The sequence below is a fragment of the Saimiri boliviensis genome, chromosome 6, assembly GCF_048565385.1.
Source record: "Saimiri boliviensis isolate mSaiBol1 chromosome 6, mSaiBol1.pri, whole genome shotgun sequence".
NCBI lineage: Eukaryota > Metazoa > Chordata > Mammalia > Primates > Cebidae > Saimiri > Saimiri boliviensis.
Window position 1 is genome coordinate 76,780,893 of NC_133454.1, and position 18,145 is coordinate 76,799,037.

At 37.9% G+C, this 18,145-nt stretch overlaps 1 protein-coding gene across 1 annotated transcript in view; it reads left to right on the forward strand.

Annotated features, from left to right (window-relative positions):
• Positions 1–7,100: 7,100 nt before the first annotated feature.
• NLRP14 (NLR family pyrin domain containing 14) overlaps positions 7,101–18,145 on the forward strand; it is a 37,583-nt gene continuing 26,538 nt past the window's right edge. The window contains exons 1-5 of the mRNA XM_003919796.3: positions 7,101–7,400; positions 8,229–8,300; positions 11,197–12,793; positions 15,476–15,640; positions 17,153–17,320. Coding sequence (XP_003919845.3) covers positions 7,112–7,400; positions 8,229–8,300; positions 11,197–12,793; positions 15,476–15,640; positions 17,153–17,320 — 2,291 coding nt within the window. The 5' untranslated portion in view covers positions 7,101–7,111. The remainder of the gene's footprint in view (positions 7,401–8,228; positions 8,301–11,196; positions 12,794–15,475; positions 15,641–17,152; positions 17,321–18,145) is intronic.

Genomic DNA, 18,145 nt, shown 5'->3' on the forward strand with positions numbered 1-18,145 from the left:
GGATTAAAGCGGTATGAATAGCACCAATTTCACCAGCCTTGACGAATGCAGGCAAGCCCCTTGCTTCTCTTCCCAGGAGCAGGTGTTCGTCCTTCAGTCGGAAGCTATTCCCACCACCTGTGTTCTGCAGTCTTGATTTCACTCTGGGTCTTCTCCTAGACCCTCTCCCTGCTGAAAATGAAACCGCCTAAAAACTGCTCCGCAGGTGAACCAGCTGCTCTCACTGGTGCTCCAGATTAACACTATCTCCCTCTCCACCTCCCCCTAGCAAAGTTCAGGAAATATTAGTAAGACAGCACACGCTTGTCCCTGCGTTGGTCATCCTGTAGCCTATAATGCTTCGGCACCCCCACTCCCTCTACTCCAGCAGTGACCCAAAATTGCTCTCTGTGCAAGTTAGCAATGATTGCCAGCACGCCAAATTCAAGTACAGGTGACAGACGTTGATTTCTTTAACTCTTTGGAATTTAACAAATTGATATTGCCTTTTACCTTTTTATTTCTCCACTTATTTAAGGAATGTATTCTGATGAAAGATAATTGTCACAATTGTTCTAAACTCAGTTGTGTTTTGAGTTTAAGACAATTCGTGACAATTATTTTAAGTATGTTTTTTTTTTTTTTTAATGCAGAGGTTTTGTTTTCGTTGGTTAGTAGTTTCCTTGCTTCATATACCTGCCATCTGTTTTGCTGTATCATGAGGTCATTTTAATGACTAAAAAATCAAGTGTGTGCTATATTTTTATGCATTTATTATAATTGAATCCTTATCGACAATTATTTACTATTCTAAATAAACACTCTTATGCACAAAACCTTTCTTCTGTATTTAGGATTTTTTTTCAGGATTTTTATTATTTGGGATGATTTCCCGAAGAAGATACTGTTTGAAAAGTCATGCATGTTTGTAGAGTTCTCAGTAGACATGCAAATATGCAGTTTTGTTTCAAGAGTGTAGTAATTAACATTGATGTTAACTCTTTACTTTTATATGATATTGTTTTTTAAAGCTTATTTTTGCCATTTTGATCTTTGAGAAGAGATGTTTCCTGGTTCGCATCAGTTGTGGTATCTGCTTAAGTTTGAAAATTTTCTGAAATACTTGTTAGCCATTTGCTTTTTGCCTTTTTCCCCCTATCCTATGAATAGGCTATTCACAATAAATTAATTTTATTGCTATTTTGACCTATTTGTATCATGCCATTTTAGGGATTTGAACCTTTTCAAAACAATATTTTAGTGTGAACTGTAACTCATAGAAGACTGCACTAAACATAAACATGCAGCTTAGTAAATGATTACCAAGTGATCACTCAAGTAAACCATCAGCAGGTCAAGGAATAGGACTTTCATTACCAGGACGTAAGGCCCCCTTCATCCTCCTCCACCTCATCTCCACAGAGGTATTAGGAAACCAACTTTTATGATAGTTACTTCATAGTCTTGTTTGATTTGACTTCTTTCACTAATTATGAGATTTATTCTACTGACATATTCTAGCTGCAATCATATATTTTCTTTGCTGTTTAGGATTTCATTGTATGAATTTACCACAGTGTATTGATTGGTTCTACTATAGATGGACTCTTGGGTCTTTTCCAGTGCTTAGGAATTAAAAGCAGTGGGTCTGTAGTTTTTGCATATCACACACATTTCTATTGGATATTTTCTAAGGACTGTAATTGCTATGTCATGGTGTATGTATGTTTCCAGTTTTAAGGAATAACCATTTTAGAATAGTTTTTTTAAGAATTACAGCCGGGCGCGGTGGCTCAAGCCTGTAATCCCAGCACTTTGGGAGGCCGAGGCGGGTGGATCACGAGGTCGAGAGATCAAGACCATCCTGGTCAACATGGTGAAACCCCGTCTCTACTAAAAATACAAAAAAAATTAGCTGGGCATGGTGGCACGTGCCTGTAATCCCAGCTACTCAGGAGGCTGAGGCAGGAGAATTGCCTGAGACCAGGAGGCGGAGGTTGCGGTGAGCCGAGATCGCGCCATTGCACTCCAGCCTGGTTAACAAGAGCGAAACTCCGTCTCAAAAAAAAAAAAAAAAAAAAAAAAAAAAAGAATTACAGAAATTTATTGTATACCTGTCACCCAATTTCCTCAATTTTTAATATCTTGCATTACTATGGTATAATTGTCACAATGAATACAATAAGGCAATTAAGTTGTACTTAATTTGGATTTCACTAGTTTTTTCGTAGCATTCTTTTTCTTTTCCTGAATATTACATTGAATCATTTTGTCTCTGTAGATTCCTCTAGTCTGTGAAAGTATCTCAGTGTTTCCTTGTTTTCTGATGACCTAGACCTAGACAGTTCTTAGAAGTACTTGTCAGGTAACTTGTAGCATGTCCCTCATTTTGTTATTTTCTTATGACTGGACTAGGATGATGGGTTTGGGGAAGGAATATCATAGTGGTAACATGCCATTCTTGTCGCAATATCAATAGTACATATTATCATAGTGACTTACCTATGATAATAGTAGCCTTGATCTTGGGGCAGTGTTTGTCAGGTTTCTCACTAAAAAGTTTCTCCACTCTCCCCACCTACTCCTATTTTCCTCCCTTTGGAAGGAAATCAATAAGCACAGTCAATGCTCTTGGAAGTAGGGTACAGTTGGGTTAAGAGTCACTTCTTGGAGGAGAGAATATCCTACATAAAGTATTTGGAAATCGTCTCTAAGAGAGATTTGGCTCTTTTCTCTCATTTATTCAGACATTTATCTATACCAGTACAGACTCATGGATATTTGCTGCGTACTTTGGACTATAATCCAATACTTTTATTTAGGCCATTGGGATCTCTTTCTGGTTGTATCTTGGGTCTTTTTGACGTACACCATTATTTTCTTTTCCTTGTTTCTGGCACTATGAGATGCTCTAGGCTCATCTTACCTATTCCCTGTCCTAGCCCTAGAATTGGCAATTTCTCAGAGGAGCCCTGATTCCATTTACTGGCAAATGGTACAATTAGAAACCAAAATTCAGGTCTGGGTGGACATCTCCAATTTTAGTAGTTAATACAAACAGTTTTTAAAGTGGTTTTATTAATTGACACTTCAGCTGTTTATTTGCCACATTTCCTGTAAACATTTTTGCTGTTTTTGGTTGACCGTTTGTGTTTGAATTCTAAGGGCAAGAGGTTTTAATTTCCGCATAGTTAACAATATATCTTCAAATATTCATTGTGACTCTTGATCAATTCCCTTATTGTATCCAAACTGGTAAGTCCCTCCTTTCCTAAGTTGTGATAAATATTCTTTGCTGTTTTTTTCCTCCATGATTTGAAGTATTAATGATGTACTCACTTACTATATCTAAGATTTATTTATTTTTATTATACTTTAAGTTCTGGGGTACATGTGCAGATTGTGAAGGATTTTTACATGGGTATACACATGCCATGGTAATTTGCTGCATCCATCCCTTCCCCCCCCATCATCTACATTAGGTATTTCTCGTAATGTTATCCTTCCCCAATACCCCTACCCTCTGCGATCCCTCCTCTAGCCACTCCCACCCCCAAGCAGGCCCCAGTGTGTGATGTTTCCCTCCCTGTGTCCATGTGTTTTCATTGTTCAACACTCACTTATGAGTAAGAACATGTGGTGTTTGGTTTTCTGTTCTTGTGTCAGTTTGCTGAGAATAATGGTTTCCAGCTTCATCCATGTCCCTGCAAAGGACACGAACTCATCCTTTTTTATGGCTGTATAGTATTCCATGGTGTATATGTGCCACATTTTCTTTATCCAGTCTATCATTGATGGGCATTTGGGGATACTAATTCTTGTCAAAATGGTTTATAATTTGTCCTAATAAATGGCACTGAATTATTTCCTCCCAATTATGGTATCTCTTCTATAATATATTAAAATCTAATGAGAACATTTTTTCTTGGCTATCTATTCTTTTTCTTTAATTATCATGATAAAACTTGTACACTTAGGCTGGGCGCCATGGCTCACTCCTTTCGCCTATAATCCCAGCACTTTGGGAGGCCCAGCTGGGTGAATCACTTGAGGTCAGGATTTGGGGACCAGCATAGCCAACATGATGAAACCCTGCCTCTACTAAAAATAAAATTTAAAAAAATTAGCCAGGCATGGCGGCAGGCATCTGAAGTCCCAGTTACTCTTGAGGATGAGGCAGGAGAATCACTTGAACCCAGGCAGGGAGGCAAAGGTTGTAGAGAGCTGAGATCTGCTACCGCAGTCCAGCCTGGGCGACATAGCAAGATTCCATCTCCCCAAAAAAGAAGTTGTACACTTAGCAGTAGAGGTTAGACTCTTGTTTTTTCAACTGCGGGCAGTTTGCTGCCCTGGGGATGTTTCCCTGGGGCAATATCTAGAGACGTTTTTTGTTTGTCACAACTGTAGAAGATCCAAGGTTCTAATTGGCATCAAATAGGTAGAAGCCATGAGTGCTGCTAAACATATAAGACACATATGGTATGGATGCCAAGGCAGTAGTACCAATCTCAGCCTAAAGTGTCAGTACTACTGAGGTTGGGAAACTGCTATAGGAGATTTAATTAAAGCGACCAAGAAAGGAAATCAGTCAGGACTGTATGAAAAGGGTGGAAACACCTGGCTTCCTAGGTCAACTCTTACTTCCCTGAGACCTCCTTGTCTCTACCCTCTCTAGGCAAGAATCCCTTATTCCTTTGTGTTCTCCTAGAGCTACTCTAGACATGATGATTGTCATCCTATATTCAGAGGTCTTCCTCTTCTAGCCCAGTGTTCAGCCCAGGGTCTGCTATCACAGAGCATGGCCACACAGATTTCGCATAACTCTGAATTTCCTTTTAATTTCACTAGGAAAATGAAGTGAAGTTAAAAGGCAATGCTATGTAGTAGAAAGAGAATGAGCTTTGTAGTTTGATAGGTCATTTGTCAACTCTATAACCTGGGCAAGTTTCTTAATTTCTGAGACTCTGTATCTGTAAATTTGGATAAAATCAAACTTTCAGGTCTGTTTTAAAGACTAGAGAAAATTTTTATAAAGAGCCTATATTCACCAGGTCCTCAAAAATATAGTCATTATTAATATGAGCTAATTATTTTGAACAAATATGCTTTGTTATAGGCAAAAATTTATGTCAATAAATTTGCAAATTGAAGTCCTCATAGATCATGGGTTCCCATTTTAGTTCAGGACATTTTTGAATGAATGAATGCCTTCGTATAAGAGAAACAGTACCAAACATGTGTTCCTCTTTCTAAAAATGTAAAAAGTCCAGGAGGCTGAGACAGGAGAATTGCTTGAACCCAGGAGGCGGAGATTGCGGTGAGCCGAGATCTCGCCATTGCACTCCAGCCTGGGTAACAAGAGTGAAACTCTGTCTCAGAAAAAAAAAATGTAAAAAGACAAAACAAAACAACAAAATCCTTCAAGAACAGCATAAAACCGTTGGGAAGGAGACTAAAGTATATTGTACTGAATTATAATTATAGATATTATGTAGTAGAAAGCCAATAGGATTCCGAACCACATAGATCTTGGCTCAGAGGGATACCCAGAAAGGAGGAGGAAAATGAAGAAAGTGTGGGATTATGACAGAAAAGAGGCATGTGAATATCCAGATGTAAGGCTTTGTTAAAATAGTATTATTAACATATGGCACCTTGTTAAAGTTAGATGCATAGATTAGCTTCTTTAATCCTTGCAAAGGCAGGTACTCTTGCTATTCCTGTTTATAGATAGGAAATTTGTATCTCAAAATGCTCCTTGGATTTTGCAACAAGGAGGTTACTGGTATGAGTTATTTCAGTGAAATTGTGGTGGCAAAAGTTTGATTGCAGTGGATTGAGGAGGTATAGTAGGTGATAGAGTATAGAAGACTGTAGAAGTTTGACTATGAAGATGAAGGGGATTTGGAGTAAAGGGAATCTAAGTTAGATTTGGGCGCATTTAAGTGCTAATGAGAAGGACTTAGTGGACGGGGAGAAGTTGAAGAAAAAGAAGATAGATTTCTAATGGATTAAATCCCATTGGGAACAATTGCTTATGAGATTTAGATCACAGGTGGAGGAATACGCTATAAAAAAGGGAAAAGAGCTCCCCTCCTTTGTTACAGGAAATACAAAGATAAAGATGGGCACGCATGCAGTGATATCTGTCCATTTTCAGACAGGAAGTGGAAGATGTGTTCTGTGCTTTGTTTTCCCTCACCTACTATATTCTCTATGTCCTGAAGAAATTTCAGTGTTATTCTTTCAAATTTCCTCAAATCTTTTCTTTTTTACTTAAAAAAATTACTATAGGACTTTTTATTTGTCAGATTTATCTGTAATCTAGAATGTTTTTACTGTATAAACAAACAAGCTTGAAACAGCTGATAGCTCACCAATTGCTATAGGAGAAAATCCAGATTTACTATATAAGTTTTACGATAATTCACCTTCTGTTTAAAAGGAGAACTCTCCCTTCTATATACTTTAATTTCCCCCATCCGTCTTTCTTTTCCAATTGTATTAGCAAGAATGGGGGAGACATTATGAAAGACTGGAAAGGGCAGGAATTTTAGTGAAGATCTAAGTTGAGTTCCAGCTATACCACTTACTAGCTCTGTCTCTTCAGGCAAATCACCAAAAGAGATTAAGAAAACTTGATGGTGCCTGGGAGAGTATGGTTTAAGTGATTAGAAGGGATAAGGATGGACGGTTAGCAATACTTACGAGGAGCCGGTTCTGTGCCAGGTTATATATGAACCCTAGTTCATTTGATCCACACAAAAATTAGAGGTTGGCTCTGCTATCCCCACTTAGCAGAAGAGTAAACTTCTGCTAAGTGGTTGGAAGAGAGAAATTATCTTTATTTTTATAGCTCATAAGTGGTAGGGCTGGGAATAAATCCTAAGAAGGTAGAATAAATATTCAGTATAGTAGTCTATATTAGAAGAACGCTTTGTGAAAGAAGATGTATTACAGAGGACACTGACTCAGTAGCAAACCGAATACAGTAGACTTCTGCAAATGTTTGTTAATCTATATAGGTATTTCGTTTTGAAATCTGTCTTTTTCCTGTGTACCATTTATTCCATGTGCTTGTGGTTATTTTTTTTTTCTCCCACGGAGGCCTGAATATTAATCCAAGGACAAGATGGCAGATTCATCATCATCTTCCTTCTTTGCTGATCTTGGGCTGCTATTGTATTTGGAGGAACTAAACAAAGAGGAATTAAATACATTCAAGTTATTCCTAAAGGACACCATGGAACCTGAGCACGGCCTGATACCCTGGAATGAAGTGAGGAAGGCCAGGAGGGAGGACCTGGCCAACTTGATAAAGAAATATTATCCAGGAGAGAAAGCCTGGAGTGTGACTCTCAAAATCTTTGGCAAGATGAATCTGAAGAATCTGTGTGAGAGAGCAAAAGCAGAGATCAACCGTGAGTGATTCTAGGGGCTAGGCGGGACGGAGGTGTTTCCTGGAGCCCATTGGAATGATTCTGTAAGAGGGATTTAGGGATTAAACCATTTTGGGGGACAGAAGCTCCATGGTGGTCTTGTGCATGGGGAGCTTGTTGGATTATTTGAGGAAGGAGAGGCAGAAGGGTTTTGAGTACTGCTACTCAGCCTAGCTTCTCAATTAGGGGCAATTCATCCATCTTGTATTAATTGAAATGATTAAAGGAATTAAGTGATAGAAATTGTTCCATAAAGTGCCTTCGCTAAATTACAAGTTATAAGTTAGGCAACATTTTGAGGAATCAAATATGATTTAACATATTTGCTGAACTATAAGGAATGAGATAAAAATTATTATTGGATATAAGCCAATCTAGTATTTTTAGTCATTCTCAGATATGAAATATTATAGACATCCAGAATTCCTTACTCATGTACAAGGCTTTATAGTTATATATATATATTAAGCATATATGTACGTATAAAATAGTCATATCCATTGTCTCCTTTGCACCTTACCATATCCTAGTGAAGTCAATATAGACAAGGAAACTGGGGCTTACACTACACCATTTGCCCCGGAGTTAGTTACAGGGTGGAAACCTGGGCAAGAGGTCTCTTACTTCTGTGTTGATCATATCACATTGTTTCTTCCCCTAGCTAAGCTTTGTCTCTGGCAGCTCTAGTTTTCTTCAATCCAGATAGCCATAGAATTGTACTACTGATGAGAATGCTGGCCTCTGTTCTGGCCACCATGAAAGCTTACTTGTTTATGTTAAACCTCAAAATTCCATTGGAATCTGTTGCAGGGTCGACCCAGAGTATAGGACCAGATGATGCCACCGCTGAAGACACACAAAGAGATCAGGAGGCAGTGCTGGGTGAGTAATTAGGCCTTTCGTCTAATTTGGGAGGCATTCAAAGTTGTTATACAGGATGGAGATTTATCTCCCAGAGAACTTTGTTCATCGCTTGCTAACTTTTTTTTTTTTTTTTTTTTTTCTTGAGACGGAGTCTCACTCTGTCACCCAGGCTGGAGTGCAGCAGCATGATCTCGGATCACTGCAAGCTCCGCCTTCCGGGTTCAAGCGATTCTTCTGTCTCAGCCTCCTGGGAAGCTGGGACTACAGGCACGCACCACCATGCCTGGCTAATTATTTGTACTTTTAATAGAGACGGGGTTTGACAGTGTTATCCATGATGGTCTCTATCTCCTGACCTCATGATCCATCTGCCTCGGCCTCCCAAAGTGCTGGGATTACAGGCATGAACCACTGTGCCTGTCCAACTCTTGCTAACTTCTAATACCCCACCTGTTCCCTGAATGTCACCCCAAAAGAGTTAACAAAACTGACTCTCTGGCCAAAGTCAGAATCAGGGCCTTGTTAATTCGTCCTCAAGAGAGCAGTGTTTAGAATGCCTGCTCGAAAGTTGAAGGGCTGATGCACAAAGGTATATTAATGTTTATATTTTATGGACTAAAGAGTTCACTGAGTTGGCAAGAAACTTTCAGTTTATCACATCTCCTTTCTTTCTTTAAAGATGGTGCTGTAATTAAATTCTAAGAGTGGTGACAAACTGGTTCATATAAAAACTGATTTCTAGAACCAGGTCTTCTCAGTTGTAGTTAACACAGGGGTCCGGAACTCCTATGCCATGGACTCTCACTGGTTGGTGGCCCCTCAGGAACTAGGTCACACAGTAGAATGTGAGTGGTGGGCCGAGTGAGGATTACCGCCTGAGCTCTCATATGAGCAGGAACCCTATTGTGAACTGCACATGCAGGGGATCTACACTGTATGCTCCTTATGAGAATCTCATGATATATGTAATGTAATTGAATCATCCTGAAACCATCTCCCCTCCCTGCCCTGTCACCCCTGCCCCCGACGTTCATGGAAAAATTGTCTTCCACAAAACTTGTCCCTGGTGCCCAAAAGCTTGGGGATTTCAGATCATTGGTCTAACACCATTTCCCCACTTTGTTTTGAATTCTACGTAATTTAATTCCAGTTTATAGAAATGAAGTTACAGTAGAAAGAAAATTGGGTGAAGTGAGAAAACTTTATTCTTAACCCAGCCACATTCTAACAAGCCACTTTATTTCATTCAAGAAATAACTGAAAACTTCATCCAAAGCACTAAAATATAACAATTGCTTGCTACATTAAATGACCTTGAATATAATTTCCCACTGTGACCTTAATTTCTGATTCCATATAAAGAAGTTTATGTTTGTGGTCTGAGAAAAACTCATGGTTAATAAATTTTGTTATTTCAAACCTATGGGTATTTCCTTCTTATGTGCAGATAATTGCACACAGATAGCTAATAAATGTCTTGAAATTATTTGGCAAATTGTGATAAAAGTAATCTGTATTATAGAAACTTTGGAAAATACTGTAAGTACAAAATAGGAAATAAGTAATTATTTTCAGTAAATAATCAGCAATGATTTACTGATTATTTTCTCTATGAATGTACTGACATCACACTGAATTACTATAGTTTCATGGTAGGTTTTAATTTTGAGTAAATTGTGTGTTTTTTTTTCCTCCCTGCTTGGACAATCATTTTTTCTTTTTTAGTTATCATTTGTTTATGTTTTAGCTTTGTTTTTAAACTTCACATAGGCAAAATGAGCTTTTTTTTTAAAAAAAAAAAAAAAAAAGATTCAAATATTATTTAAAAAGTACATAAAGTGAGTTTCTCACTCTTCCCACTCTCCATCCCCAATCCTATGATTCAGAAATAACCAGTGTTAATATATTGGTGGATATGGTATAGGTTTTCAGATACATAAAGTTGGTTCATTTTTTTCCCCAGGAGAGGATCATATTGTACATAATTCCCAGAAACTTGAAATCTTTTTGTTTATTACATGGGGGGATATCAGTATCTATAGTTATACTTTATTCAAAAGTTGTAAAGTACTCAATTATATGATTGTAGTCTCTCATTTTTTATTGCACAAATATATTTGACACTTCTTGTGTGCAAGAAGATGTGTTAGACACTGAACATGCAGTGATGAAGCCCCTAGCCAAATGCATCATTTATTTAAAAAATTAAGTAATTATAGCTTGTGACATGTATGTGAATGAAAATGTACTGTTTTGAGAATATATAAAAGGGGGAAGTAGTCTAGCAGTGAGGGTCAGAGAAGTCTTCCCTGAGATCTTGTCCTTTTATTAGAGATCTAAAGGATCTCTATAGGATCAAACTTAAACAGGTAAAGATGAATTATATTTTCATTCTATTTCACTTAGGATATTTTTCTTTTTCAGAATATTATTTAAGCTATGATTCAATGTTTATTAACTTTTTACTTGTACAAAGTAAATTATTTTGATCTGTAGATTCAGGTCTGTCTTGGGGTCTTCCCTATTATTATTAATAGTCACTTCTGTTCTTTTTTTATCTGTATGACATCTCTGTTCTCCATGTCTATCACCTTTTTTCTCTGTAGAAGGAAAAGTGGAAAGAAGAAAAAATATTTCTAGAATGTATCTGGCTTTTATTTCCCATCACAAATTCATTTTTCCATATTGTCAATTCTGTTTTTTGTTACAGCATCTAATACAGGTTTTAAATCTATAGAAAGATTTTTGTTTGATTTATATAATTTTTAAAAAATCTAAACCAGCTCTGATTTCAACCTATATTCTTTCTTTTTCCTAACTCCAAGTTTGGTCTTCTTGACATTGCATTTCATAGAATTTGTTTTAATCATGTGTCTTTGTTTTTGTGCTTTTAACCTATGCCATTCTGACTTAGGTGATGGAACAGAATACAGAATTCGAATAAAGGAAAAATTTTGCATTGCATGGGACAAGAAATCTTCGGCTGGACAGCCTGAAGATTTCCATTATAGAATTACTCAGGAAGACAGAAAACTGTTGGAACAGTTGTTTGATGTGGATGTCAAAACCGGTGAACAGCCACAGACAGTGGTGCTTCAGGGAGCTGCTGGTGTTGGGAAAACAACCTTGGTGAGAAAGGCCATGTTGGATTGGGCAGAGGGCAATCTCTACCAGCAGAGGTTTACGTATGTTTTTTATCTCAACGGGAGAGAAATTAATCAACTGAAAGAGAGAAGCTTTGTTCAACTGATATCAAAGGACTGGCCCAGCACAGAAGGCCCCATTGAAGGGATCCTATCCCAGCAAAGCAGCCTCCTGTTTATTATTGACAGTTTCGATGAACTCAACTTTGCCTTTGAAGAACCCGAGTTTGCACTGTGTGAGGACTGGACCCAAGAACACCCAGTGTCCTTCCTCATGAGTAGTTTGCTGAGGAAAGTGATGCTCCCTGAGGCGTCCTTACTGGTGACAACAAGACTCACAGCTTCTAAGAGACTAAAGCAGTTGTTGAAGAATCACCATTATGTAGAGCTGCTAGGAATGTCTGAGGGTGCAAGAGAGGAGTATATTTACCAGTTTTTTGAAAATAAGAGGTGGGCCAAGAAAGCATTCAGCTCACTAAAAAACAATGAGATGCTGTTCAGCATGTGCCAAGTCCCCCTAGTGTGCCTGGCCACTTGTACTTGTCTGAAGCAGCAAATGGAGAAGGGTGGTGATGTCACATTGACCTGCCAAACAACCACGGCTCTGTTTACCTGCTATATCTCTAGCTTATTCACACCAGTAGATGGATGCTCTCCTAGTCTACCCAACCAAGCCCAGCTTAGAAGCCTGTGCCATGTTGCTGCCAAAGGAATATGGACTATGACTTACGTGTTTTACAGAGAAAATCTCAGAAGGCTTGGGTTAACTAAATCTGATGTCTCAAGTTTTCTGGACAGGAATATTCTTCAAAAGGATGCAGAGTATGAAAACTGCTATGTATTCACCCACCTTCATGTTCAGGAGTTTTTTGCAGCTATGTTCTATATGTTGAAAGGCAATTGGGAATCTGGGGACCCTTCCTTCAAGCCTTTTGAAGACTTGAAGTCATTACTTCAAAGCACAAGTCATAAAGAACCCCATTTGACACAGACCAAGTGCTTTTTGTTTGGCCTTTTGAATAAAAATCGAGTAAAACAACTGGAGAAGACTTTTAACTGTAAAATATCACTGAAGATAAAGTCAAAGTTACTTCAGTGGATGGAAGTATTAGGAAAAAGTGAATATTCTCCATCACAGCTGGGATTTCTGGAGTTGTTTCACTACCTGTATGAGACTCAAGATAAAGCATTTATAAGCCAGTCAATGAGATATTTCCAAAAGGTTGCCATTAATATTTCTGAGAAAATCCATTTGCTTGTATCTTCCTTCTGTCTTAAGCACTGCCGGTGTTTGCAGACCATCAGGCTGTCTGTAACTATGGTATTTGAGAAGAAGATGTTAAAAACAAGCCTCCCAACTAACACTTGGTAAGTGTGTTAGGGCCATTCCCTAGAAGTGCCTTGTAAGGGAGAGAAGTAGATTTTGTCAGAGGAAGGAGTTGTTTGGCTGAGGTCCCCGAGCTGAGATAACCCTTTAGATTTGTCCCATCTTGAGGCAGGGAGGCCAAGCATTTAAACCCTTTATTTTCCAGTCATGACTACTGGTGATGAGTGTGCAAAAACTTACCTGAAATGACTTTTTTGACCTGAAGACAATTCCAGGAGAGGGACTGGGCTGGGGACTCTAAATTGTTGACAATTCCAACAACTCAGGGAATGAGCACTTCATTCTTCAAGGAGGAATGTGGCCTGGCACAAACTTGCATCCATGTTAGTACGTATCTTTAATGTCTAAAGATAATGCCGTCCAGAAGAATAAGGAACTAGAAATTTCCTGCTGAGCCTGGTAAACACAGGTTCTCTCTCTGTGTTACATTCCTGTGTACTTGGCTGACCTAGCTCACTTTCCCCATTGCTCAGACATTGGTTGGCCTTTGTGTTGTAGCTTGTGAAGGGTCTCAGCCTTTTAGTGCCTATCTGGAGACATTGGAGGTTAGTAGGAAATAGTAGGTGCTAAATGAATATTTTTGAAAAAAAGAAATGAACCTTAATGTTTTATATATATATTATTCTACTCTATCTCCTTCCTTAAGTTGGCTTTTCTGACTGTAGTCATCTAAATCTGAGGAAAGAAATGAACTATGGAATTCATTCCCAGATGTATATAAAATTGAGGACTTTCTATGTGCTATATATTTGTATAGTGAACCAGATGTTTAACATAATATCCAATTTAATGTTGGCAACCATCTGTATTTATTTTTAAGATTACAAAACTGAGACTCAGAGATGTATTTCTAGAAAACTTCTTGATTCAAGCACACTGAAATAATAGTTAAGTTGCTGAGTGCTTACCACATAACCTGGCAGTCTTCTAAGTCCTTAATCTCGTTTAGTCTTCCAATAGTCCTGTGAGGTAGTTGCTATTATTTCCATTTTACTTAGGACAAAATTGTGGTACCAAGAAGGCATATAACTTGACTGAGGTAAACATCTGATTGTACTTCCTTGGTTTGCTAACTTTACCCAAGCTGCTGAGTGCCATTAAATACAATTGCGGAAGCATTCCTGTCTTACAAGAACATATATTTTATTTATTTCCAAACTGTGGTAGTAGAAATTGTGGGCCCTGATGCCATGACCATTACCCTCCTTGGAAAATTGTGAGTAATCTTCAGTCAGTTTTCTTAACTCAGACTTAAGAGTTCTGTTTAAAGAAGATGCTGTTTAACCCAGGGCATTAAAGCATCTTTTATGCCTTGTAGTAAATGTTAGAACAGTATTCTGGCCACTTGATTCCCAGTTCTCCTGCTAGCTTTCCTTATCTATGTTGTAGAGTTATTTAGTACTAGAATTGGCATTGTTGCTAAAATAAGGAGCCAGAGAACCCAGTGTTTTGAAAGAAACACTGTAGGTGACCCCAGTCTCTTCTGTAATACAACTACATTGTAAATTTTATAAGAGCAGGAGATCTCCGTATGGTTTACCATTTTATCTAGTGTTCGCATATAGGAAACACTTGAATGTTTGAATGATTTATTATCTTGTTTTTAGAAATTTAAGACCTCAAGTGATATAGACCACCACTATGAATTGCCATTCGTTCAAATTTAAGATATGGGAATGAATATTTATTTATTGAGTAGCCATTATATATAAGGCAACACACTAGACTTTTATATATTTTAATATAATATATATTTAATATCTATAACATGTATATAACATTTACTGATTATTAGGAATACTTACAGCATGAGACATTTGCTAAGCATTTTTTATATACTACCTTACTGAATCTTAACAGTAATCCTAAAAAATAGATAACCATTGTCTTCATTTTTCAAGATGATGAAGCTGAGGCTCACATGGGTTAGTAAATTTTCCAGAATAACTCAGTTTAGTGAGTGACAGAGCTGAACTGGGACTCAGAACTGCTCCACTGTTGAGTTTATAATCACCAGGTTGTTCCCTGTTTTGTTCGTTATTCTTTGAGTTTATTGATGATATTCCTAATAATTAAATAATTAAGTATTTAACATTTACAGAGTGCTTTTGTGTACCATCTAAAATGCACTGTTAAATTTTCACAACCCTGTGGAAGGAGACAACATTTCCATTTTATAGTCGATGAAAACTTGTAACTTACAGAATTGATGAAACTCTCTTAAAATAATGTAGCTAGTCATTGGTAGACCTGGGGCTCAGGCCTGTGTTTTTTAATCTCTACCACTTTATACTTAATGTCTACCCACTAATCCTAATCATATTCTTTGTGACCAAATTTTATCTTTTGGTAATTGGCTCTTCAAGTATTTGAATACTTCTCTCTTATTCCTCCTGAGTCTCTTCCTCTAAAGTAAAGCCTCTCTGGTTTTTATTTTGTGTGTGTTGAGGGGAACAGATGGGAAGTGGGAGAGCCATTGAACAAATAAGGCCTCTGGAGTGCCCAGAGAAAGACTTCTTGGTGACTGTGGCACATCAGAGCTGCACTAGATGCTCTTGCCTTTCCAAAGTACACTTACTTTTAGCCCAATACTATCTTCTGAGAGCTGCCTGGGCTGAAATAAAATCAGTGTTGTTTTTCTTTTTTCGATTATTTATGCAAAGGGATGGTGATCGCATTACTCATTGTTGGCAAGATCTCTGTTCCGTGCTTCATACAAATGAACACTTGAGAGAATTGGACCTGTCCCATAGCAACCTTGATAAATCAGCAATGAATATCTTTCATCAAGAACTAATGCACCCAGACTGTAAACTACAAAAGCTACTGTAAGTCTGGTATGAGAAAATTTAATGGAGTTATTCTAATTTCTTTCTGTGTCCCACCTTCCACTCATACTTGTTAAGTGAAGCCAACGCTAAACAAACGCTTATAACCCATTGTGTAAAATACTCGAAGAACAGGAGCAATGGAATCCACTGGGGACATGGGATCAGGGCTAACTTGTTCTCAGTGATTCCACAGGGCATAGTAGCTGTTCACATGGGGTTTTTGGGCTTGGTTAGGAACTTTCTAAATGAAGAGCACAGAGCTAAAAGCCTAGGCAGGTGACTAACACACTTTCAAGGACATGTTCTGGAACTTACTATCTTCTTAAATTTTTCTCTATTGAGGAAAAATTTACATTTAATAAAATGCACAAATAATGTTCAGTTTGTTGAGTTTTGACAAGTGTATTTTGTGCCTGTCACTGTGTGCAAGGTGCATTTGTTGCTTAGTATGATCTGCATGCTGAACAAATGAAAGATCTTTGTTTCCATTAGCACTGGAAATAGATGTTCTTTTGGGTGGGGAGTAGAAACAGGCTTCTCACCAAATATTTTCCTCCCAGTCTCAGTGTTTTTAGTGAGTTCTGACCTCAGATTGCAAGCATCTAGAGTAGGTCTGGTCTTGCATATGGATGTGATAAGGCAACTGGATATGTGTTATGATTAATTGGTTCCTGGAAGTCCTTTCCACTCATCCCTAAACATTTCCCCCACATTGTCCCTTCACTGGATGTCACAAATCTGGATCTTTACAATAGTCTTGCCTTCTGGGTTAAAAGACTTCCTTTCTTAGAATGGGAGGGTTGCGTTGGTGAGATGGCACCATGATGACTGTTTTCAGTCTGTGCCACCTTAATGTGATCTTACTTAGTGTGATCCTTTTTCCCTAATAAGTGAGGTGGTGCCATTTATATTTATGGAGTGCCTTAGGCACTTTTACTAGATGAGGATGGTTAGTGCTGTAAATGGGTAAAAGCTTTATTTTCCTGTGTGTACTTGCGTGGGTGGGTGGTGGGCAGAAGGGAGGAAAGGTGGTATTACAAAGCAAGATTTTGGGCTGAGGAGGTAGAAAATAAGACAAAATGGCAGATTTGACTTCATTATTTTGCTTGAGCTGCCTCTGTGTATCTAACAAAGTCACCAAGCAACAAATAGGGGATGCTAACTGTGAATTAACCTTCGATTATTTAAAGATTTGGCTATTGTAAATTAATGTTATTGTAGTACTTGGAATGGTCCTGATAATTTTTGATAGTCATTCCTGGGATTACAAGTTTCAGAGGCTCCTCTTCTGCTTTTCATGATGTCATCACCTTCTTTTCCCTTAAGGTAAAAAAAACTTGGGAGTATCAATTATCAGGACATAATAGAAATTGAAGTCATAACCTATTTTTTTAGATAAAAATAAGATAAAAATATTAATATATCCAAGAATTAGATTGTAAAGAAAGGAATCCTGTAACCAAGGGGAGATGATTTTTCTAATATCTCCTGTATATTTTTCTTCTGAAGGTTGAAATTTTTCACTTTCTCTGATGGTTGTCAGGATATTTCTACATCTTTGATTCATAACCAGAATCTGAAGCATCTTGACCTGAAAGGGAGTGATATAGGGGATAATGGAGTAAAGTCATTGTGTGAAGCCTTGAAACACCCGGATTGTAAACTACAGACTCTCAGGTAAGCCTTCAGTTGTTTTGTGTTGTTTTGTTTTTATAATTGAGGCTTTTGTCTGTCCAAGTACATTCTTACAGCCTGGATTTGCTATTTATAGGACTGACTTGAATCTACTTTCATAATACAGGGTAACAAGCATCAGCAGAATCAGGCTGATTTCATCCTGGTAGGACTTCTTACTCCTCCCATCTCCCCATGAAGATTTCTCATTGTATAGTTAGTTCTCTGTGTTTCCATATCCTAAATCTGCTGGTGGAGAGAATAGAAGCAGATTCAGAATTTGTAAACAATTAGCACTTCTAATATTTAAGTGCTGGAACAGATTTCTTGTATCTTTGAACTCTCATAGAAAAAAAAATGCACTGGGGGGTGTTCTTTAACTGGGGGCAGTGCTGGGACAGACTCAATTTTATTTGATTTTTGATGGTGACTCACCCTTAATTTAGAACTGCAACTTGGTGACCAGCCCAGAAAGCTGAGAAAGAACAGCATGGAAATGGTCATCTTTCAAGGTGCTTGCTGGCTACCACACACTACTTAGTGGTGACTCTTCTTTGGCTGATTTTATGTCTATGAAAGTGAGAAGATTCACAATCATAGTGTTCTCCACATTGTGTGACAGGTTTTAACAAAGGTCTCATTTTCCAATGAAAGGTGGTGAAATATGTTTATGACAAAACTAAACAAAACAAATAGTTGCAGTAAGTTTTACATTAGAAGTTTTTATAAGTCCTGGATTCAGTTCAGGGTGGCCAAGACTGAAGCTTGGTGCATGGAGGGCCAAAGTAGATTTGTATTTGTAGGAAGCAAATTATAATCCAGATATGG